This window comes from Eptatretus burgeri, chromosome 4 (genome assembly GCF_056783735.1).
Source record: "Eptatretus burgeri isolate ZD-2024b chromosome 4, Ebu_testis_v1, whole genome shotgun sequence".
Lineage (NCBI taxonomy): Eukaryota > Metazoa > Chordata > Myxini > Myxiniformes > Myxinidae > Eptatretus > Eptatretus burgeri.
Genome location: NC_140964.1, coordinates 106,169,355 through 106,195,119, shown reverse-complemented (window position 1 = coordinate 106,195,119; position 25,765 = coordinate 106,169,355). Strand labels below are relative to the sequence as shown.

Here is a 25,765-nt window from a genome sequence, read left to right as displayed (position 1 = left end):
TATATATATATATATATATATATATATACACAGCTCTGGAAAAAAATTAAGAGACCACTGCAAAATTATCAGTTTTTCTGGTTTTACTATTTATAGGTACTAGTGCGGGCCCGTAGGGGCGCGCCCGTAGGTGCGTGCCAGTATGTGCGTGCCAGTATGTGCAGCCTCGTGCCTGCAGTATCAGGTCTCCAGCATCAATTGTGACGTCATATCAAACGAAGAAGAAGAATTGTGATGCCCCTCTCTCTCGCCTACCTCTCTCCCCCCCCTCTCTCCCCCTCCTCTGTTCCCCCTCCACTCTCGCCCCCTCTCTCCCTCCCCTCTCTTACCCCCCCTTCCCCCCTCTCTCGCCCTTCTCTCTCCCCCTTCCCTCTCCCCCCCTCTCTCCCCCTCCTCTCTCGCCCCTCTCTCTGTAAATGTATTCACAAATGTCTACCAAGCACAACAATTAATTCCAACCTTGGGAAAAAAAACAGCTTTCAAACCCTTGGGAAACAGCTGTTTCCCTTGGGAAAATTCAAACCTTGGGATTAATTAATAATTTGAACAATTAATTCAAACCTTGGGAAAAAATGGCTTTCAAACCTTGGGAAACACTTGGGAAACAGCTGTAACGGATGAGGAAGAATGATATCAAACTTTGAAAAGGTACATACTCAGGTCCCCAGTGTCGATTGTGACGTCATACCAAACGAAGAAGAAGAAGTGTGACGTCAATCGTGCAAAAAATAAATAAATAAATAAACATTCATTGTGACGTCATTCGTGATGTCATAGCACTGTGTCCTGTCATTGGTTGACAGATAAATGGCCATAACTTGGGAACCGCTTGTCCGATTGATATCAAACCTTGAACAGACACACCTGCGGGGCCCCGGCAATATTCCTGGAAAGTTTCAATCCGATCGGACCGGTGGTCGTCCGGTTATTAATAATTTGGGAAATAATGGCATGATAAGGTGAGAAGGTGGAACGACACCTTCAGCTGCCATATATACACCTTTTCAACACTGAAAAAGCAGTAAAATGGCCGTAACTTGGGAACCGCTTGTCCGATTGACATCAAACGTCGAAAAGGCACATCTGCGGGGCCCCTGCAATATTCCTGGTAAGTTTCAATCAGATCCGACCAGCGGTTGGCGAGAAACGGTGGTCGCAGACAAACAAACAGACAGACAGACAGACACACAGAGATTGCTGGAATTATAGATAGATGTGTTTGAGTGAAATAAACATTTTTGTTTAATTCTATAAACTACTGAAAACATTTATCCCAAATTCTGAATAAAAATATTGACATTTAGAGCATTTATTTGCAGAAAATGATCACTGGTCAAAATAACAACAAAATTCAGTGTTTTCAGACCTCAAATAATACAAATAAAACAAGTTCATATTCATTTATAAACAACACAATACTAATGTTTTAACTTAGGAAGAGTTCAGACATCAATATTTTGTGGAATAACCCTGATTTTCAATCACAGCTTTCATGCGTCTTGGCATGCTCTCCACCAGTCCTTCACATTTCTGTTGGGTGACTTTATGCCACTCCTGGCACAAAAATTCAAGCAGCTCGGCTTTGGTTGATGGCTTGTGACCATCCCACTTCCATTTGATCACATTCCAGAGGTTTTCAATGGGGTTCAGGTCTGGAGATTGGGCTGGCCATAACAGGGTCTTGATCTGATGGTCCTCCATCCACACCTTGATTGACCTGGCTGTGTGGCATGGAGAATTGTCTTGCTGGAAAAACCAATCCTCAGAGTTGGGGAACATTGTCAGAGCAGAAGGAAGCAAGTGTTCTTCCAAGACAACCTTGTACGTGGCTTGATTCATGAGTCCTTCACAAAGACAAATCTGCCCGATTCCAGCCTTGCTGAAGCACCCCCAGATCATCACCGATCCTCCACCAAATTTCACAGTGGGTGCGAGACACTGTGGCTTGTAGGCCTCTCCAGGTCTCCTTCGAACCATTAGACGACCAGGTGTTGGGCAAAGCTGAAAATTGGACTCATCAGAGAAGATGACCTTACTCCAGTCCTCTACGGTCCAATCCTTATGGTCTTTTGCAAACCTCAGCCTGGCTCTTCTTTGCTTCTCATTGATGAAGGGCTTTTTTCTGGCTTCGCACGACTTCAGCCCTGCCCCTCGGAGCCTGTTTCGAACCGTCCTCGCCGTGCACTTCACCCCAGCTGCCGCTTGCCATTCTTTTTGTAGGTCACTTGATGTCATCCTACGGTTGTTGAGTGACATTCAAATGAGTTGGCGGTCATCCCAGTCAGTGGAACTTGTTTTCGCCCTCTGCCAGTCTGTAGCTTTGTTGTCCCCAATGTCTGCTGCTTGACCTTGTTCTTATTAACCGCCGTCTTTGAAATTTTAAGGATGGAAGCAACGTGACGCTCACTGTATCCCTTTGCCAGTAAAGCCAGAATTGAACCCTTCTTTTCCTCACTCAAAACTTTTCTTTTCAACTCTTATGGCATGGTCAATCGTTATTTTTTTTGATTCCAATTACTTTTGAGGCACAAGCACTCTTTTTGCCATCCAGCTGGTCCTATTGCAAGAGGATAGTGATGACCACAGCAGTGGTTTTTATACTTTTCCTTGTTAAATAAGATTCGGTTCAGGTGATCACCTAATCAGTTCCTCACTACGTAGAATGAGGTGTGCCTGTGTTGGAATTCAACAGACACTGGAATGGAATGGCTGCCATACATGTTGAGATGCTGATTTAAATTTGTTTGGAGTGGTCTTTTTTTTCCAGAGCTCTATATGTATATATATATATGTACATGCACACATAAATATCTTCTCAGTCTTAAAATGACAGTACTCATTTGCAACTGAACATATTTCAACTAGTATGCTTTAAATATAACTAAAATCTCACAAAATACATTTCAAGGACATGTGACCCAAGAGATTGGCAAAAAACAAAACTAATTGTTTACTATGAATGTATGGCTTGTGTGCACTTAAAATAACAATGCAGAATTGTTTTTTTTATTTCCCTGCAACTTGTAAATAATCGAGATTTTAATCAGCAAACATTTACATTTCTAAATTGACTTTGAAAGCCAGTAGTAGGGTAAGAATACTGATTCTGGCTCACTTTTCCCCATGTAAATGAATGGGGGATTTTCAGCGATGATTTTTTCTTTTTTTTCCCGAAAAAGTAAATCCCCTTTTTAGCCCAAGGTATATTTATTTGTCTCCCCTTTTAACCTAGGGGCTCTCTATTCAAATAACCTATGCAACAAGATAAAGATTTGTTCAAATAGTAAAGTCGTAATGTGATTTGTTAAAGGTGATTCGAAAGAAATATCTGAAACGTCTAAGCCTCGGGACACTCTTTATCAAATAACCGATGCATGTTGTTTGGCTCACTCATTGAACCTATAAACATTTGTTCATTCTCAAATTCCTTCAATAGCTTAATTTTCTTTGCACAATAATCCCCATCTAAAATATTTAAAAACAAAACATTTGAATCTTTATATTTTTTAAGATACCCCTTTTGTGCCATTACGAAATGATAAACTTCTCTTAATGATCTCATCTGACCACCTCCTGAGTTGCATATCATTTTGAGATTGTAGTAAATTATTTTTCCATTGTTCAATTGATAACCATCAAATTTTTCAGTCCATTCAAAGATATTTATTATTTTCTTTACATCCTCTAACTTATTGGTTTTTAAATTGATTCGCATATTTGTTTTATTTACCTTTGTTTTAGATATTTTTTCAATAAGACTGATTTGATTTTTTCACATTCATTGTTTTCCATTTATATACCAAGACTGAGATATTCTCCACTCTTTAGTTTGACTAATACTTGGTTCGACCATTTATATATTGTGAAAAACGCGGCGGTAGCCCTTAAAAACCCTAACCCATCTTCCCATTGTTAAAACTTCTGTCCATATGGAACACAATCTATTCTATTCACTCTATCATACAATATCCATATGGAACACAATCTATTCCATAATCTAAAATAAATCTCTCATCATCAAAGACTCCTTATGCCTTTTTATTTACTTCTTCACTATATATCTTATGTTTATAACTTCTTATTGTATTCATTTTCCTATATTCTTCTTTCTTATTCATCAAACAATTATAATAATTTCTAAAAGTTATTGATTTCTTTATTACATATTTCTTTATTCCCTTTAACCTTTTATCAAGCTGATCACCATACTTATAAGCATATGCCTTTATAAGCATCCAATAAACTCACTCATTACTTTTCCACCCAACTCATCCTTAAACTTACCAATAACCTTTTCATTTTTTTTTGAAAATAACTCACTCTTCTTACTAAAATTACTTGTATCATATACTCCAATATTTTTCTTCATATCTTTATAAACATCGTCAGTTTTTATATCTAGAATAAAACTATCAGTGTCCATATACAACAATGAAACATTTTCACCATGCTCTTTCTTTAAGTCATTATACAAATAATCAAACATCAATATCTTTGATAAATCAAGAACTGCTGTTCCAATATAAATTGGTTTATCCATGACAATACTTTCCTTTTTCATATGAATAGCAGAAAAGTTCTCTGAAAAAACTTCTTCTCTCCCAAAACTTGGTTTATTTATCAATGTAGAAGCTTCTTTCCAAGATGTTGCAAATCTAATGTTTTGCCTGTTTCTAACATTCTCCATTGTCTTTCCAAAGACAGCATTATTCATCAATTTATAGAATTACCCTTCAAATTTTACTTTTGTATTTGTTCGCATATCTGTATTGAATTTAATATACTTTTTCATCCAAGGACTTTGTTTAAATTTTAAAACTCTATGAATTTTAGCTACTCTCAACCCAGCAGATAAATATTGTCTCAAGTTCCTTTGATGCAAAACATATCCCTCTTTATCATAGAATGTTGTTAATAACTTTTCTGTTGATTTACCTTTAATATTAAAACTTTTATGATAATCACTTAACCATTCTTTCTTTGGGGTTTCTTTCTCACATGCAAAAGGAAGATCTTTATGCTTATTATGAAGATCACTCAGGTACCTCAAATCAACTTCAAAATAATAACCTTCTTCTTCCTCATTCAATTCCTCTTGAGAAGAAATAACAATATTCATCAAAGCCTTTTCATAATCCTTTTCTTCCACCCACTCTAATTTAACATAAGGCAGAGATTGAGACATTGCCCATCCATACAAATTATTAGCATCAAAGTACATCAAATAATTACTATCTTTTTCACTCTCATAATTTGGAAGATATTTATTATTTGCTTTAGCATATCTTTTTGAACATACTTGTGATATTCCACCTCTCTTAGACTTCTCAATCATCAAAAGCATATCTACATCACTGACTAAATCTATATCTTGTTTTGTCATTTTCAACATTGCACTCCAAGCTAAACCAGGAGCTGTGAAATAGTGGGCAGGATCTAATCCATAACAATTTTTATTATGACAGAGTGATCTAAAAGCTTCAAACACATCAGCAAACAATAAAACATCTGTTTTTAGATACAAATCATGATATTCTCCAAGGTTCTTTATCTTAAATATTTTCCAAATTTCTTGTGCGTGTTTATATTCCTTATCACTTATCTCTTCTTCATAAAGGTTATTATAGAAACTTTCTTTTGAAGGAAGTTGTGTTTCTTTAAATCTCATAAATGAATCCATATAACCATAAGAATAAATTCCCTTACTTGTAAGAATTTTCTCTTTACTTTGAATTTCATTCCTTGTTTCAATTTCCTCTCGAGTTAGAATTCCCTCTTTAATCAGAATTTCATCTATAATCAGAATTTCCTCTTTAGTTGGAATTTCATTCTTTGTTCGAATTTTCTGTATAATTAGAATTTCATCTTCAGTTAGAATTTCTTCATTAATTTCCTCATGAATTAGAATTTCCTCTTTACTTTGAATTCTCTCTTTAATCTGAATTTCCTCTTTAGTTAGAATTTCCTCTTTTGGAAAGAATGAATTAAGATTTGGAAAAGAGCCCATGGAGCTTAGATTTGATGCGAGGTTGGCTAGTGGTGTTCCCATCAACTTGTAAGAATCAAGAAACCCAATACGAGTTATAGGTTTTGTGAATATCATTTTTGTAAATGAAATATACTTTTGACTTGTGTTTGTTATGGCAGAAATATTGCCTGGTGTTTTTGAAAGTTCATTTATAAATAGATGTGTATCATAGTTGGCGCTGTTGTGAAGAAAGACTGGAATAAAAGAAGGTAATTTATTATTAAGATTATACCAGGAATGAGCGGGACCTCTATATTTACCAGTAAGGTGACAATGATCCCTAACTTTAGACTCCTCAATTTCCTCACAAATATGACAGATATTGTTCTTTCTAAATTCTAATTTTTCTTCTTTGGTTAATTTCATCGGTTCATTTGTTTCTTTCATTAATTCAGAAATTTCATTAATTTTTTTTTCTTTCATTAATTTTCTTTCATTTACAAGAAAAGGTATCAAAAAATAAAAACCTGATGGATGAAGCTTTAGAAAGAAAAGATAAGACCATCTGTAATATGCAAGGAGAAATTTTGTATTTTTTTCAACAACCCCAAAGATATAAATCCTGATGAAATAAAGGATGTTAATATATCAGGTGAACTGACATTTCGTTCAGTTGTAGTTAAGGATCATTTTAAAATTACCTTTAATATAAAAAATGTAGCAGTTGAATCTGTTAATGAAAAAATGTATATAGATATCGATGGTAATGTTTTTTTCTACTAATTAAATATGAGTCAATATTCAACTGAAGATTTTGAAGATTATGAGAGTGATTATGATACCGAGAGTTTGCATTTAAACGATAGTTATGACACCGAGAGTTTGTGTTCAAATGATAGTTATGAAAGTATAGATGATTCTGAAAGTATCGAAGATGAATTTCAGTTTAAGTAAAGTTTTACTTTATAAATATGAATAGTTTACTCGATTTTGAGCCTCTTGAATTCCATGATTCTCCATATGACAAATTTGAGAATTGTCCTGCGTGTGAAAGACGGGGATTAAACACAGAGTCAAAAGCCTATAAACAATGTATATTCTGTGATTATCTTCTAATTAATCACAATCAAAAATATAAAAAGGAAAATAATTCTTTTAGATTTACACCAAAAATGAATTACTTTACAAGATTGATTAGAGAAATGAATGTAAAGTACGAGGGTGATAACACACCTTTCTTACAAGGGAAGAAACTGAACGTATTAGAGAAATGTTCAAAGGATTGTTGTTATATATTATTCATGGATGTGATTTTCAGGGAAATATCAACACAAGATATTGCATAAATAAAATAATGGATTATCTTGAATTTAAACCTGAACTTAGGATAAAATATAGAGTTTCGAAAAAAGCCAATAATAAATTAAATAACCTGTTTTCCAAATATATAAATGAATGATTTTTTTTACCCATTTGGGAAAATAAGATAAAATTTGACAACCATAAAAATCTCCCAAATTCATTAAGATGCCTCATATTTGGTTCAAGTGGATGTGGAAAAACCTGCTTACTTTTAAAGATGCTCCTCACTCCCAACTTTTTAGATTATGATAATTTAATAATTTTCACAAAGTCGAGTTTTCAACCAGAGTATCAACTACTCTCACAAGGTTTTAATGCTGGTCTTCAAAAAGAAGATATAATCGGTTTATTTAAACTTCAAAAAAACCGAAATGATTTTAACATTGAAGATACAATACAACGATTTTGTGATACACAGAGATGTAAAAAGAAATCAAAACCGATAACTTGTATTCTTAGTGATAATACGGATGATTAACCGTCTCCCCAAGATTTGGATAAATCCAAAAAGAACCTCGTTATCTTTGATGATTGTGTTAATGAGAGAAACCAAACGGTAATGGACAGCTACTACACAAGAGGGAGACATTCTTCTTGTAATTGTATTTATCTGAGTCAATCGTACTTTCAACTTCCTCGTCATTCCATCAGAAACAATGCTAATACTTTTATTTTATTCAAGTTAAATTCAATAGATATAAACAATTTTTGGAGAGACAATTGTTCAACATTATGTAGTAAAAAGGAATTTGGGGATTACATGAAACACACGACTGAAAAATATAAATATATTGTTGTGAAACAAGATGAGATATTAAATGATATTTTTCAATAAATAAATGGATGCGAAAGAAAGAGCAAGAAGATTTAGGGAACATCAAGAGTTGGTTTCAAAAGTTGTAAAACAACAGGAAGACATAAAGAAGAAACGCAGACAAAAACTAACAGGTGAAGAAGCATTTGAAAGAAAACAAGAGAAATTTTTTAAACCACTTTTAAAAACTTCCCAAGAAAAAATTATAGATGTTTCCACAGTTCCCACAATAAAATATACTCCCAGAAAGCTCCAAATGTTAAAAGATTTCAGTCAAATGACGGAGGAAGAATTAGAGCATATTGGAGAATTAGAATATGATGATGAAGGATTATTTCAACAACTGGAAGAGATGAATCAACCCCCTGATTATATTGTGAATGCTCTTCAAAACAATGAATATTCAGTGGATTCAAAAACCAAAGCAGGACTCATTCCAACAGAACAACCAGCAATATTTCATCTTATTCAAGAAAAGGTATTGATATTTAATGATGAATTAAGGTTCTTGAGTTCTGCTCAACCTCCTGTCAAACTAACTCCAAGATTAATGTTTCTTCTCACAAAAGATGGAAGACAAGGTTCAACTGTGAGGGATGAGTCAAAGTATATTGATAAACCATTGGATATGAAAAATAATGATGATAAAGTATATATTGCTCTGCTGAACTCTGTTGATTATAGGGTTATTCTTTCTGGTAAAAGTAGGAAGAATGAGAAGGAGAAACACATTATTCAGGCTTTAAGTATCCTTGGTTCAGGTGTTAGTTTTCTTCCAAATGACCCATCACAATTAGTTAATAGACTGTTATTGTTGTTAGGCAGTAAGAAGGCTGGAAATAACAATTGTTTTAATGAAGCATTAGCCATTTTAGACCAGTTGATGAACATGAAAATAATTAATAAATATCAATATAAAGACATTTTATCTCATATTAAATAAGATGAGAAGCACAATCCTTAGTTTTAATTTCACAACAAGCGACCACACATCTTCATTCCCATACCCACTACAACTTGACACAACAAAAGAATATGAGGCATCTTTATTGTCCATGGAAAGTTATAATACCTTATTTAATATAACCGAGAAAAATGACAAGTTTAGTTATAATCCGGGAAGTGGATACAAAACGATAACAGTCTCACCCCGGAGCATATGAGATTTCTCAAATATCTTCCAAAATTGCTCGTCTTATGAAAGAACAGGGTGATGAACCAAAAAATATTGCTATAGACATTCAAAAACATACTTCAAAATCAACGATTAAAGCTAAAAATAACTACAAGGTTGATTTCACAATTGATAATTCATTTAGAGAGTTATTGGGTTTCTCCTCAAAAAAGATTGAAACTAATGGGACGTTTTACAGTGATAATGTCATTCAAATATCCTCAGGAATAAATTCGGTGTTAATTCACTGTGATTTGATTGATGGTGCTTATAATGATGGAAAAAAACAAATACAATATTTTCATTCAGCGCATACTCAACCCCAATTGGTTATAAATTCAATATGGAACCCAAAAATTTGGTTTATCTCCCTGTGTCAGGAAAAACCATACACAGAGTAAATTTTAGGATAACCGACCAAGATAATCATATGATTTCTTTTAATGGAGAAGTTATATCCATCAGAATTCACCTACGTGAAGTTTTCCAATAAATAAATACGATGGTTATTGTGAGGAAACACGAGTTGGGAAAATATAAAATAATTACAGGGGATGGGATCTTCCTTTCCCCATACTACAAGGGTGAAGGTATGTATCTTGGTAGAGGATACTATAAACCTAAGAGACAAAGGGGTGTTGGACATCAATTTAGAGGAGATGGGATAATTGATACTCTCATGGGTGTTGGTTCAACTATTCTTAAACATAAAGATCTAATTGGTTCAACTGCTTCTGCTGTGGGAAATGTAGCAGGTGCTGTAAAGAGCATAAAAGATGCCCAGAAGGAATCTCATAAATTACAAGCAATAAAAGAAATTAAGAAAGGCAAAACTCAGTTGTCCCCCCAAGAACGACAGAAAATAATTAATCGAATACTTGGATTAGGGTTTCAAAAGTTTTAACATCTTTTTTTCCTAAATAAATACAAGTATGGAAGCAATTGATAGTATCTATGATTTGGATGATACTATTATTATCTCAAACTCCACTAAAAAAGAAGATTACTTCAAGGTAAATGCAATAACTGGAACAGACTGGAAGACGAATGGTACAAAAAGTTTTGAAATAAATAATCAACAAACCTATTTGAATCTCTCCGAAAGTTTCTTGTTGTGTAAATTTAAATTCACTAAAGCTGGGAATAACACAAACGCTACACTTGTAAATGATTTCTTCTGGAAAATGTTTGATAATGTGCGTTTGTATCTTGGAACACAAGAAGTTGAAGCGGTTGATTATGTCTCTGCTGTATCTGAAATGATGAAATTTACACTCTATACATTCAGTGATAGAATGCGAAAGGGGTCTGTCGAAGGTTTTATTCCTGATATGTCAACGGGAACAAACACAGACCCTGGATATACTCAAAGGAAAGGAGCGTATAATGATGACACAAAAGCAGAAAATAGTTTTACTGTGGCAGTTCCTCTTAAAGGTATATTTGGATTTTGTGATCATGATAAAGTTCTGTATGGTCTTAAAATTAGATTTCAACTACAAAGGAATGATAATGAAAATAGATTGCTTTTTGGTGTTGGTAATGCTTTTGGTGATCAGAATAAGTTTGTAATTGAGGAAATGAGTTGGTATATCAGTGAATATACTCCTAATCTTAAAACAGAAGAGATGTTGAATAGAAGACTTAACTCAAAGAAACCACTCAGTGTATCATACCTCAAAAGAAGATGTCAACACGTTAAACTCAACCAAACAACTTACACGTGGAATTTGGGTGTTCTGGAAGGAAAGCCACGATATCTGTGGATCATTTTTAAAAAGCCAGATGGTGATACTGTGACTGATAAGAATAATGCATTGAGTGATAATGCTAAGGTGAAACAACTTCGCGTTTCTCTGGATGGAACATTTTATCCACGAGATAGATTGGAAATTAATTGGGAAAAAAATGATTTTGCTGAAGCATACAAGTCTTACCAAATGGTGTGTGAAAGTAATGGAAATAAAGAACCTATTTTGGATATGACAGCATTTAAAAGTTTGTATACAATCTATGCGTTTGACCTGAGTGCTCAAAAGGAAACTATAAAGTCTAATCGAGTGGATACTTCCCTAAACATTGAAAGAGGAGAGAGTGAAGAAGTTGATACATATTGTTTGCTTTTGGAAGAAACTGAATTACAGATTAATACAAATAATGGTGTGATGATTAGTCTCACATAATTATTTGTTAAATAAATGAGTGGCAAAGTACCAACTGGGGTATATGTTAATCAAATCAATCTTCATAAACTATCATCTTGTGTTCCAAATCAAAAGCCTTGTACGATTAACGTTAATACAATTCAGAGAAAAGGAGCAGGAAGAATTGATGTTTTGCTCACAAGAGAACAGGTTAAAATCTTGAATGACACTGGCTCACTTAAAATTAAAATGACAAAACCAATGTTGAAAAAATATTCAATAAGAGAGACGAGTGGAGGATTTCTCCCATTTCTAATTCCTTTATTTGCTGGTTTAAGTGCGGTTGGAGCATTGACGGGTGGTATTTCAACAGCGGTGAAAACTGCCAACGAAAGGAAGGCTCAACTCCAGGCTCAAAAAGAATTGGAAAGACATAACAAAGAGTTGGAGAAACAAATTAGTGGAAGTGGTGTAATTGTAGATTTTGCTGAAAAACTTGAAGGTCTGCCTGATAAAGCGAGATTGTTAGTTGGAGATATGCTTTCTTCTATAGCACAAGCAGGTGTAAAATTAACGAAAAGAGGTAATGGATTATATCTTTCTAATAAATAAATGAGCATTGATGAGTGGTTTAAAGAATTTGGAAAGAATACAACATCAAATTTACAACTTGTCAAATATTGTAAGAAATTAAAAATTCATAATGTGGTTATTTGTATGAGAGATGAATTAACAAATGTGCCGAAACATACAAAGAATATTATTATGAACTTAGAAGATAATAATGGGAACGGTTCTCATTGGGTTTGTATTTTTAATAGTCAAGACAAATATTATTTTGATAGTTTTGGTCTTCCACCACCTGTTGAAGTCATAAAATTCTTACAGAATGGTGTTTATCAAACATTTCAAGTCCAAGAATTAAATTCCAAGTGTTGTGGTCAATTATGTCTATATGTGTTATTTCAACTCAACAAAAATAAAAAAAAATTTGATATTATTTTTAATCTAATATAAATGACTTATGTTGGTAAAGATGGTTCTATCATTGGTGTATCCCAAGGAAAGGAAGGCTCAACTCCAGGCTCAAAAAGAATTGGAAAGACATAACAAAGAGTTGGAGAAACAAATTAGTGGAAGTGGTGTAATTGTAGATTTTGCTGAAAAACTTGAAGGTCTGCCTGATAAAGCGAGATTGTTAGTTGGAGATATGCTTTCTTCTATAGCACAAGCAGGTGTAAAATTAACGAAAAGAGGTAATGGATTATATCTTTCTAATAAATAAATGAGCATTGATGAGTGGTTTAAAGAATTTGGAAAGAATACAACATCAAATTTACAACTTGTCAAATATTGTAAGAAATTAAAAATTCATAATGTGGTTATTTGTATGAGAGATGAATTAACAAATGTGCGAAACATACAAAGAATATTGTTATGAATTTAGAAGATAATAATGGGAACGGTTCTCATTGGGTTTGTATTTTTAACAGTCAAGACAAATATTATTTTGATAGTTTTGGCCTTCCACCACCTGTTGAAGTCATAAAATTCTTACAGAATGGTGTTTATCAAACATTTCAAGTCCAAGAATTAAATTCCAAGTGTTGTGGTCAATTATGTCTATATGTGTTATTTCAACTCAACAAAAATAAAAAAAAATTTGATATTATTTTTAATCTAATATAAATGACTTATGTTGGTAAAGATGGTTCTATCATTGGTGTATCCCAAGAACTGGATATTGATTTATCAAATTATTACACAAAGGCACAGGCTGAACGACATAAATATAATATAACCAAAAATATTAACATGAAAAATGCTTATAAATTAAAAAATTATCCAAGCCCGACTGACGCGAATGACTTGGTGAGATTAAGCGATTTATCACAATATATATCCTTAAATAAAATGGCCGTGCATTCCAAAGATACAGAAGTGTTGATATTATCTCCAGGTCATACAGAATTCACAGTTCGAATTAAAATAAATTTTTATAAAGAAGGGCGTATCGTTTGTATGAGAATAGAAAAATGGGGGTATGATATGAATGATTTAGGGTATAATTGGTCATTTAAAATTGACCTCGAAGACCTGGAGCAATTAAATCAGTCTCGTAAGGAAGAATATTATCCACTTGGTATCGAGAATGAGTTTTGTGGGGCCACGATTAGTAAACAACAAATAAAAGAATTTAATAAGGGTAAATATAATAATGGTTTTGCCCTTGTTTATATCATGAAAACAGAAAAAACAGGATTATATCTAATAAGTAAGGGAATACAAAATGATTTAACTATGGGAAGATGGGGAGGTGTTTCGTGCCATAATATTATTCTAACATATATTTCTAATACATAAATGACAGCAAGAAGACTTCAAGAAAATTATCATTTCTGTGTCCAAGCATACCTTCAAGAAAAGGGTATTCGGTATTTTCATAAATATGTTCTACAACATAGGAATGAGGTATTTTCAATAAAAGATTGGCATTATGCTGATGTTGATAAACCGACAACTTTAGATTTAATTAGAATGTTAAATAATGAAAAAATTATAAAGTTAAGAAAAGGTAAGGCTCTTTTAGAAATTCAAAAGAAATTTTATTGGTTTCCTGTTGTAAAAAAAAATTATTTTGGATACAGGAAGAACAGGAAATCCTGATGAATATATGTATGATATTCTATGGGGTGTAAGTGATTCAAGGATAATAGGGGATGAGGAAGGAGTTGAAGAAGAGAGGGAAGAGGAGGAAAAGGAGAAGAGGGAGAAGAAAGAGAAGGAGGAAAAAGAGAAGAGAGAGAAGGAGGAGAGGGAGGAGAGAGAGAAGGAGAGGGAGGAGAGAGAGAAGGAGAGGGAGGAGAGAGAGAAGGAGAGGGAGGAGAGGGAGAAGGAGAGGGAGGAAAGAGCGAGACAAAATAAATATCAAAATATGGAAACCAGTGAGATTTTAAAAAGATTGGTGGTATTACAGAAAATAACTCAACCCACCGAGGAGGAAAACAAAGAATTTACAAGTCTATTTGCAATACTTTCGACAAGACTATTGACATCGACAAGATATTCATTTTAATTCAAGTTTTTCATTTTTTTTTTTTTCTTAAATAAATGGAGGAGAGAGTGAAGGCATTTCAAAGGATTATTTATGTTTTAAAAATTAAGACTCAAATGTGCATGTTGGAAACTAAAAAGGTTTTTGCACTCTGCAGGAATTTTTCTCATAAATAAATGAGTTATTGTCTCAAATGTAAAAAGAAAACTAATACTAAAAAGATTTCATATATTAAAAGTAAAAATAACAGGGTTATACAAAAAGGTATATGTTCAGTGTGTGGTTCAAAAAAAAAATCAATTTATCTCCAAACACAAACTAGGAGGAGATATACAAAAGTTTTTATCAGGAAGTAAATTTACAACTACTGGAATACCAGGGGAATTACATCTACCAGGGTATTCTTTCTGTGGTCCAGGCACAAACTTGGATAAAAGATTAGATGAGGCAGACAATCCTAAATCATTGAGTAAACCCATCAATAGAGTTGATGAAGTGTGCATGAGACACGATATTGATTATGGGAATACCACAACGTTGGAAGAAAATCATGAAGCCGATAGAGAAATGTTGTATAATTTGTCTCTGATACAAAATCCAACCTTGAGAGAAAAAGTTGATAGGTTCATCGGGAAGAAGATGATCAGTGCTTAATTGAAACTTGGACTTGGAAATTCAAAAAACTTGTAAGCTCTAATGATGTCATTAAGATTGAAGAGCAATTAGCTGATGAATTACATAAACCAATATTCACAAAGTTTCAGAGAAGGAAAGTTTATTCCAAGGAAGTAGATTATATCTGGTCTGCTGATTTGATTGAACTCAATAATGATAAGGGGTACAAGTATGCTTTAACCATTATTGATTTGAGGAGTAGATAAGCATGGGTTGTACCATTAAAAAACAAAACAGGTAATACTCTTATGTAAGCCTTTCAACAGATATTTAATAAAAGTAAGAGAAAACCTAAAAAATTGTGGACTGATGAGGGTAGAGAGTTTTATAACAAGACATTTATGAATTTTCGAAAAAATAACAGTATTACATTATACAGTACCTTTAATGAAGGGAAGGCAGTTGTTGTTGAACGTTTTAATCGTACCTTAAAAGAGAGACTATATAAAAAATTCACACAACTCGGTTCACAACAATGGTCATCTTTTATTCAGGATATTGTGGATAAGTATAATGACACGGTTCACACGTCAACAAATATGAAACCATCAGAAACATTTACAAAATTAAAATATGAAAAAGAGATTAATGTCAGAAAACCTAAGTTCAAAGTTGGTGATATCGTAAGAATATATAGGTGGAAATCTCATTTTGAAAAGGGTTATACTAAACGATGGACGAACGAACTTTTTTAAATTGTTGATGTAATAGATACGGTTCCTTGGACTTATAAGATATATGATTTGGAAGGGGAAGAGATTTTAGGTTCATTTTATTCACAGGAATTACAAAAGACAAAGATAAATTGAAATTTTTTGACTCCGCTCCTTTTTGACTCCGCCCACACAAAACCCACCCACATAAACCCCACCCCACACAAGCTCCACACAAACTTCACCCCACACAAACCCCACACAAACCCCACCACACACAAACCCCACCACACACAAACCCCCCACAAGCTCCACACAAAAACCCCACCCCACACAAGCTCCACACACACAAGCTCCACCCATATTCATCATATTCACATAATTAGTGATTAGTTAATTAGTTCCCCACACACAACATGTTTATTTAATTAAAAAATTATCCACCCATCCACACAAGCTCCACCCATCCACCCATCCACCCATCTCTCCACCAATCCATTTATCCACACAAACCTCATCCACATAAGCCTCATCCACATTCACCCCTCCCACATAAACCCTGCCCACACAAGCCCCACCCACATAAACCCTGCCCACATAAACCCCTCCCACACAAGCTCCACCCACATAAACCCTACCCACACAAACCCCACCGAAGCCCACCCACATAAACCCCACCGAAGCCCTGCCCACACAAGCCCCACCCACATAAACGCCCTCCTACAAGCCCCGCCCACACATGCCCCGCCCACACAAGCCCCACCGAAGCCCCGCCCACATAAACCCCACCCACACAAGCCCCGCTCACACACGCCCCGCCCACACAAGCCCCACCCACATAAACTCCACCCACACAAGCCCCTCCCACACAAGCCCCACCCCCCTCATCCCCCTGTGCGCCCCCACCTTTGACCCACCACCTCCCTCATCCCACCCCCACCCTTCCCCACACACACATGGGGAGGGGGGGGGTGGGATGAGGGGGCGATGGGTCGTCGGGGGGGCGCACCTTCCCCCCCCCTCCCTCTCCTTCATGTCTTGATTCTTTTTTTGAAATTCAAAATCAAGTAATTGTAAACAAAACAAATATAAGTAATCAAAATTGAAAATATTAAATATTCATTTGCGAGAATGTATAATCTTTCCCAGCAATCTTCTTCAGATGTCTTGTGTTTTCGAAAATCAGACACCATATGTTATGACTCTTCACTCGGCCGAGTAATGACAGAGTCGAATGAGGGTTCTCGAATGATACGATTTATTTCAGAAGATGGCACTACGCATGCGGAATGCAGCCCAAAGGCCCTTCAGTCAGGTGCCCCCGGACCACATTGAGATTCTTACTTCAAAACAGTTGTATATATAATCACACAAAAGCAGAACTGGGTGTGGACTATAAGTGTGTGCTAAGGGATAAAGAAATAAAGAAATAAATGCGGCAGTGGGCTTCTTTCCCCCCTCCCTAGGGGCCCTCAGGGAAGTTGAATCAGTCAATCCTCAGATTCGCAACCCAACAGTTCATCTTGCAAACTAATAACTTTCTAAGACTCCTACACCCCTACACTGGCACCTGCTGATAGCAAAGGCGAAACTCTGGTGATGACTAAGAACAGGAATGTGTGGGATATCAGCATACACAGTTTTCCCAAGGACATGCTGTTGTACAGCTGCAGAGCCATAAAGAGTTATCAAAGACATAGTGAAAACAGCATGATACATTTAAAGCAACATTTTAAAACAAGGTTTGAATCCTGACAGCTGATTAATATACAACTATTGACTATTGATTATTCAATTATGGCTTAAATATGACCACCTAGCATATCATCATCATAACACCATATTCTGTTTTGAAACAAAAAGTGGATAATAATTAGGTTTTATAAAGATAATTACATGGTAATATGAGTCAGCCTGGTGTTGGTTCTAAGTTCAAGCCTCGTTGACCACTGAATTAACACACCAGGAGGCCGACTCAGCCTGTCATCCTTCCAAGGCCAATAAAATGAATTCCAGTGTACTGGCAAAACCGCGTCCAAACTAATGATGCAACCAACATAAGGCGACATTCCAAAGAGAGAGAGTGATATTAATAAAATAATAAATAAACAAATAACTAAATAATAATTCAGAAACATTTACCTCCAGAAAATCATGTGTTGTACCAGATTGCTTCAACAGCTTATGTTGTGTGATCGAGCTGAAAAAAAAAAATAATGAGTCAAGGGTATAGATGGAGAGACAGACCAAGAGAGGTAGGTAGAAAGACAGACAGAGAGAGATACAAAGAGACAGACAGGGAGAGATAGAGAGAGACAAACAGACAGGGAAAGAGACACACACACACGCACACGCACGCACGCACGCACACACACACACACACACACACACACACACACACACACACACACACACACACACGTGTCTCACCATTGGTTTAATTCATTCGAGATCAGAGGCCGTGATAAGACTTCGTACCAGTCATTATAAATGTTTTTCAATTCTCTTCTAAAATCATTGACCTCTTCAATAAGAGCATTCATTTGATGCACCTCATCGTGATATGTAAACTCCACTTCTTCCAAGGACCTGCCAGGAAAAAATATATATTTTCGCATTATCACGATTTAATTTATAATCAATTGCTTCATCGTTCAAAGAGGAAACCATACACAAACTTACCAACTTTGTAATGAGCTGTTATCTTCTTCGGAAGAGAGTGAGTCCATGTCTCAGTTTTTTTTACCATTGGTACAAGATGGCAAAAAGATCAGAGGCCGTGATAAGACGTCGTGTCAGTCATTAAAAATGTTTTTCAATTCCCTTCTAAGATGATTGACCTCTTCAATAAGAGCATTAATTTCATGCACCTCGTCGTGATATGTAAACTGCTCTTCTTCCAAGGACCTGCCAAGAAAAAAAATATATATCAGAATTATCACGATTTAATTTATAATCAATTGCTTCATCGTTCCAAGAGGAACCCATACACAAGCTTACCAACTTTGTGTTGAGCTGTTTTGTTCGCGGAAGAAAGATCACTCATGTCTCAGTTGTAAAAATGAAAATCCCGTCTGGCAGAAACTTTGTCTGGCGAATCACTTATAAGGCAATGATGAGGAGATTGTCTAATCATCAGGTGTGGCCACAGGAAATGACGCTTTGGGCGAGACAGCTTGGAAAATAACTGGGCGATATATTCTCAAATTGTATGAATCATTTTTAAAACATACTTAAAATGCCCTATAATGATTTTGATTAAACTTATGTTTAAAAGCCTGTTAGTGTTCTGAGATAAAATATAAACACGAGGCCTTGTCTCACAGAATAGTTCCTATTTTTTCACAGCATGACCGTGTCAAAAAACACTTCCTCATTTTCATGGCACGAACTGAAAACATTTGAAACAAAACTTTTTTATGGCGTGGTTTATGCACAAAAATGATTTGCAACTCAAGAGGTGGTCAGATGAGATCATTAAGAGAAGTTTATCATTTCGTAATGGCACAAAAGGGGTATCTTAAAAAATATAAAGATTCAAATGTTTTGTTTTTAAATATTTTAGATGGGGATTATTGTGCAAAGAAAATTAAACTATTGAAGGAATTTGAGAATGAAGAAATGTTTATAGGTTCAATGAGTGAGCTAAACAATATGCATCGGTTATTTGATAAAGAGTGTCCCGAGGCTTAGACGTTTCAGATATTTCTTTAGAATCACCTTTAACAAATCACATTACGACTTTACTACTTGAACAAATCTTTATCTTGTTGCATAGGTTACTTGAATGGAGAGCCCCTAGGTTAAAAGGGGAGACAAATAAATATACCTTGGGCTAAAAAGGGGATTTATTTTTTAGGGAAAAAAAGAAAAAATTCATTGCTGAAAATCCCCCATTCATTTACATGGGGAAAAGTGAGCCAGAATCAGTATTCTTACCCTACTGCCAGTCACCAACTGCCATCCTCCCCACACGGAAACTAGATGCGTGTAGAGGCCATTCAGCCCATCATGCCTGTGCCAAATCAACACCACACCAATTTATCAACAACCGATCAAAATAAGAAAAATTCAATTTGTTTTTTTTTGGGGGGGGGTTGTTTATTACCTCTGCCACCGAAGATGAAGGAGGTGATGCTTTCACCCCTTTCTGTCTTTGTTTGTGTGCAAGATATCTCAAAAAGTTTGGACGGATCTGGATTAAATTTTGTGGACAGATTCTTTGTGTGACAAGGCTGAAATGATTACATTTTGTTGAAGATCCAGATCTGGATACAGGTGCTAGATTTTTTTAACTGATTCTTCACCATTTTGAGATCGGGCCAAAACGATATATAGCACGATATCTCAAAAAGTTGTAGACAGATTCGGATGAAACTTGGTGGACATGTAAGGTGTGTGACAAGGAAGAATTCATTCGATTTTAGTGAAGATCCGGATCCGGATTTGGATACTGGTGTGATTGAATTTTCAAAGTGATTCTTCACCATTGAGAGATCGGGCCAAAAACGATATAGTACTCTATAGCATGATATTTCAAAAATGTATTGGGCCCGATATGTTCTCGTGGATGAAGCATCACGTGGCAGAGGTATGCGCTCTTCCGAGTGCCCTTCTAGTTTTATTTTAATTGTTATTATTTTAATTTTTTTCTTTCCAGGGGAGGGGGCATAGATGTAGACGGTCTTTGGTTAAAAAAAACTCACATCAACCACACAATACCCCTTGAGAAGACCCCTACCAACAGCACTCTGTACACATGTATACAATGACCCATCAATGCTCAAGTTACTTAAATGTCCTGCCAACATCCCTATACCCCGCTATCTCCAATACTTACTGGTACCTATCTAACCTGCCCCAACTACTTGGTAAAATGTCAGGCCAAGCCAGCCAGTTTGTAAAAGTCTTGGGCCAAAAACTTCCCCCAACCAACCCCACAAGAATGTGGGAATAATTGTGGCTGTTAAAGGAAGAAGAAGATGATTGTTGTTGTTTTTATTATCTACATCTTTGAATATGCAGATAAAAAATGTACAAATAAAGTCAAATAAACGTTTCTTCCTTGAGAAAGTTGTGTCAAGATTTTGGTCGTTTGAGGCTCGCATTTCTGTAAACTGTATGGTGTTTTAGCCAAACGGCAGAGCCTAATGAGTCTGAGTTTGGACTTGTTTTTAATGTATCTTGTTTATTTTTTTAATGTTTCTCATGGTTTGTGGGATTTAAAAGAAAATTGTGGATCGATTCCGGTCTAAATTCTTATACAAGCCTGATATGCTGAGTGTGCAGGCAGCAAACATCGCTAACATCAGTAGCTCCATGGTGAACCTCATACTTATCCTCGTCATGGGCCAGGTGTACACATCGTTAGCGGAGCAGCTCACTAAGTGGGGTATGTATAGCTTACTCTGGTTGTGGAGATTTGGTGCTTGGTTTCAAAGAAGCGTTTTTTTTGTTTGTTTTGTTTTTCTAAATTAGTGATTTTAGTGCCCTTCCTGCATTATCATTGCATTTAAGGAGATGCCGTATGGACTAAATACCACATCTTGATCAGACTAAATGGGGCAGGCTGATTACCTCTCCCTGAAGGTCATTCGTGAGCTATCTTTTTATCTCCACGCTTTTAGAAAAAAAAATGGGGCGGGGGGGGGTATTGTATTCACTCTGTTTGTCTGTTTGTATATCATGCTATCTCCTAAATGGTTGTGCACAAATTCACCAAACTTAGTAGTTATGATAACCACATTACAAGAATGTGTAAGAACTGTGGCATTTTAGTCCTGCCCCCTGAGGTGTTATCAAAATATCAAATAACAAAAAATGCCATTACGAGCACATTTTAACATTTTTTTTTTTTGAATGCAACTTTGTACATGCAATCAACATTAGGAGACTCATGAAATATGCAACGATTTTGGGGATTTGACCCCTGGTTCATGCCTGAGGGGGTGGGGACTTTTGATCACAGGAGTCAAAATGTGGAAAACATTTAACTGAAAATTTGAAATTGGGTCATTCCTGGTGTTACTCTGCTTTAGGTGGGAAGCGTGGGGATTTACGATGGCACGCCATCGACTTTGCACTGGTTTATTACCTCTGCCGCCTAAGGTGGGTGGAGGTTAAGTTTTGACCTATGTCTGTTTGTTTGGCTGTGAACAGGCTATCTCAAAAAAGTTGTGGACGAATCTGGACAAAATCTGGAATTTATAAGTGATTCTTCGCCATTAAGTGTTTGGGCTAAAACGGATATATTGCACAATATCTCAAAAAAGTGGTTGAAGTATTCAGACCAAACTTGGTGTCCACAGATTGAGTGTCTGACAAGGAAGAGTTGATTCAATTTCGGGGAAGATCCGAATCCAAATACGAGAATTTTTTAAATGTCTAAAGTGATTCTTCACCATTGAGAGAAAAACTAAATGAAGCAACACATCTCAAAAAGTTGGGAACGAGTTATGACAAAAGTAGGTGGATAATTTTGAGGGAATAGCCAATCAGCTCTCATCCAATCAACTAGTTGATTGAAGGGGGACTAGTTGATGAAGGGGGAGGACAGAGGAATCAACTAGTTGATAAGGTGAGAGCTGATTGGCTATTGGCGAAATGATTATTGGAGACATTGCTTATTGGCGAAATGATTCGCCAATAAGCGAAGAGAACGGTTCTGTAGCTGAGGAGGTGTGCAGCATTGGAATTCTCATGTGTGTACTATGTGTGAACGTCTTTATAGTTGTGGAGGAACTCTGGGAAGGGTTCAAAACAGCAAAAGCACTTGCTTTGTGTAGGCCTTTTAGGGTTGCTTTATGCAGCTTCTTTGGCTAGAGGAGTGTGGGAGGTGTCAATTATTTATATAATCCTAGCCACCTGTGTTTAGCTGATTAGGTGAGAGCTAATTGGTGATTCCCTCCATTCACAGGTGAGAGATTTGGGTGAGTCTTTCCATATATATACACACATACATACACATATACATACACATATACATACATACATACATACATACATACATACATACATACATACATACATACATACACACACACACACACACAAATACATTCCGTCACTCTGCTGAGGGGAATATTGGGAGGGGGGTGGGGAGAGAGAAAGAGGGAGAGCATGAAGGGGAAGGACAGAGGAGGGAGAGTGGGTGGGGAGAGATAGAGAGGGGGATAAGGGTTGGAGAGAGATGGGGGTGTGAGAGGCAGAGGGGGAGGGGAGGGTGCAGAGTGGGGATGGGAGAGGTGGGATTCCAGCAGATGTGATGCCCAGTTTAACGTCCATCCGAGAGATGACACGCACATTGATGAATCACCCTGCTGGTGAAACACCGGGATGACAGTTTAAAAATTAACACCCATGCTATCTACCTGGCAAAAGCCTGCCTGCAAGTATGCTCCAACCCATACGTGTTCCTCCAACCTGCTCTCATGCAGGCACGCACAAACCCCACCACGTCCGACCTCTGTGTGTGCTGTCTACATAATCTTTATTTTCAGCCCTTGCTGACTGTTAATGCATTGCAGAAACTATTAGTGCATTTATTTTAATATTTTGTCATGAAAGCAAATCGCACAAAACAGGAAAATGAAAATTGCGTCCGTAATTGCTGAAAAAGGACCCCTCTCAACTGTATCGTCATGGCTTGTAAAAGCAGGTTATTATAATTGCATACTTTAATAAGTCCATGAGAGTGGATCATATTTCCAAAGTAAGACTTGTTTGAATAGGCCAAACAAAATGGCGATTTAAGACCCCAGCAGCTAGCTCACAGTGGGCTGACCCAGGATAACGTCCTGAGAAAGGATAGTAAAACAAGACCATTAATTATCTTCAAAAGTGGTGTTTTAAATAACCCAAACACCCAATTTTCATGCTTGCATCCCTTGTAGTTCCTTTAGTGTGCATGCAAAGTTTCAGGTCACGAGGTTTTATGGTTTTGGAGTTATGGACACACACACACACACACACACACACACACACACACACACACACACACACACACACACACGCCGACACACATTGACATTTATTTGTATAGATATTTGATTATATTTTATATTTGTGTCAGTAAATGGTCTGAGGACGACGTAGTGATTCTCCTGAAATTTGCTCAGGTTCCAGAAGCATGGAATGCAATTTCTTTATTTTGCAGTGTTATTAATAAGGCCATTTATTTCCAATCAACCAAATTCATTCAGAGCTGCTGATTCAGGATAATTTTGGTTATTATAAGCCTGGTGTTGGCTTTACGGTTAAGGTTGCTTGCTTAAGATCTTAGGGCCTTGAGTTCAAGCCCCTGTCGTATGTTGAAGTAACACCAGGCGGGTTGACTCAGCCTGTCATCCTGAGGTTGGCAAAATGAGTATCAGCTTATAAGTAATGGGGTATTGCATCAGCTGCACAGCTGTACCCCCAGAAAATGATGCAGCAAAGCAGCCACAGGCTGGATACAAATAAATATATGGTTATTGTACTTTTCATCGATTTATAAACAGAAAAAAATTTGATGATAACTTGCTTTCTTGTGCTCTGTTTCAGAAATGCATCGGACACAGAGTCAATATGAAGATGCATTCACTTTCAAGGTGTTCATATTCCAGTTTGTCAACTTTTATTCCTCTCCATTCTACGTGGCGTTTTTTAAGGGCAGGTAATGTTTTTACTGAATTCGAAAATTTTCTGTGGATATGAATTTTTTTTAATAACCCACATTTTGTCATCGTGAAGTAATTGTCATTGCCATTGCTAATGGTGTTGTTCCTTATTGGTTGCTGACATGCTGACATGGAACATTGTATGCAGATTTGTTGGGTATCCTGGGCACTATAAGAAGCTGTTGGGTACAAGGAATGAAGATGTAAGTTTGAATAACGTAGCAGAATCATGTTATGAAGAATGTGCAACATTCCGTTTCCTCACCAGGATTGTGCAACATTGTTTGCTCGCTAGGATTAACCTTTAGCCCATCACTTGGCTGATTTGGCACTCAGCACCTGCAGTCCAAGTTCTACAATGATTTGTTTTGATTTCCTTTTTGTGGATTTCCTTGTCTCACCACCCCTCACACATCATTGATGAATATTGAGACAGTGGAGGTACAAGTTTCTCTCAAACAGACTTTGGTTTTGTTAGAGTGTAGTTAAAAGTTAATTTGCACTTTTTGTTTAAGGAATCAAAAAACATGACTCTTTTTTTTTAATGTTTGTGGAGTATTAGTGGCAACATCTGGAATCTAGTGTGACTTGACATGGCAGCCGTGCAAGTCATTCTGGGAAATTTCCCATACAACATGAACGCTAATTAGTGATGTGCTGAAGGACAGGATCGCAAGATGAATTGTAAATCTATAATAATAGATGTCAGTGTGTCAGTCAGTCAGTCGTTCAGTCAGAATGTGTCCCCTTCATGACTCCAAAACCATGAAACCTATCAGCCTGAAACTTTGCATGTATCATAAGGGAAAAGCAAGGAGTGCAAGAACGAAAATGGGTTGTTTTGGGTTAACTAAAACAACCCTTTTGAAGATTAGTGGCCTTATTTAATTATCCTTTATCAAAGCTCATCCGTGATCACCTCACTGTCCTTCGCTGGGGTCTTAATATGCCCTTGTTTTTTTTTTGGCCTGCTTAACAATGCCTTAATTTGGAACAATGCCTGATAATTTTTTTTTCACTTTCCTCACTTATATCATCGAATACCTGATCATCATACCGACGAATCGCTGGACACATTGCAATGCTTATAAATGCATGGAGATGCCAGCGTTCGTAGCTTTATTTCATTTCCACACATGCCATAACCCCTAGAATTTCTCAATCTGAGCTGAATTCAAAAATACAAACTTCTTAATTGACCTCAGCAGCAGTTCTGACTGGTAAAAAAAAAAGTGTTTACTTGTCCAATTTGGACGTTGCTTG

General features: G+C 36.2%; 1 protein-coding gene across 8 annotated transcripts in view; it reads left to right on the top strand.

The window, feature by feature from the left end:
* ANO7 (anoctamin 7) overlaps positions 1–25,765 on the top strand; it is a 179,134-nt gene that overhangs the window by 107,504 nt on the left and 45,865 nt on the right. For all 8 annotated transcript variants that reach the window (XR_015057729.1, XR_015057732.1, XR_015057731.1 and 5 more), the window contains exons 14-16: positions 21,135–21,237; positions 24,387–24,498; positions 24,651–24,705. Coding sequence is in view for 4 of the 8 variants with exons in the window: in XM_085879606.1 (XP_085735732.1) it covers positions 21,135–21,237; positions 24,387–24,498; positions 24,651–24,705 (270 nt within the window). In the remaining 4 variants the exon portion in view is untranslated. The remainder of the gene's footprint in view (positions 1–21,134; positions 21,238–24,386; positions 24,499–24,650; positions 24,706–25,765) is intronic.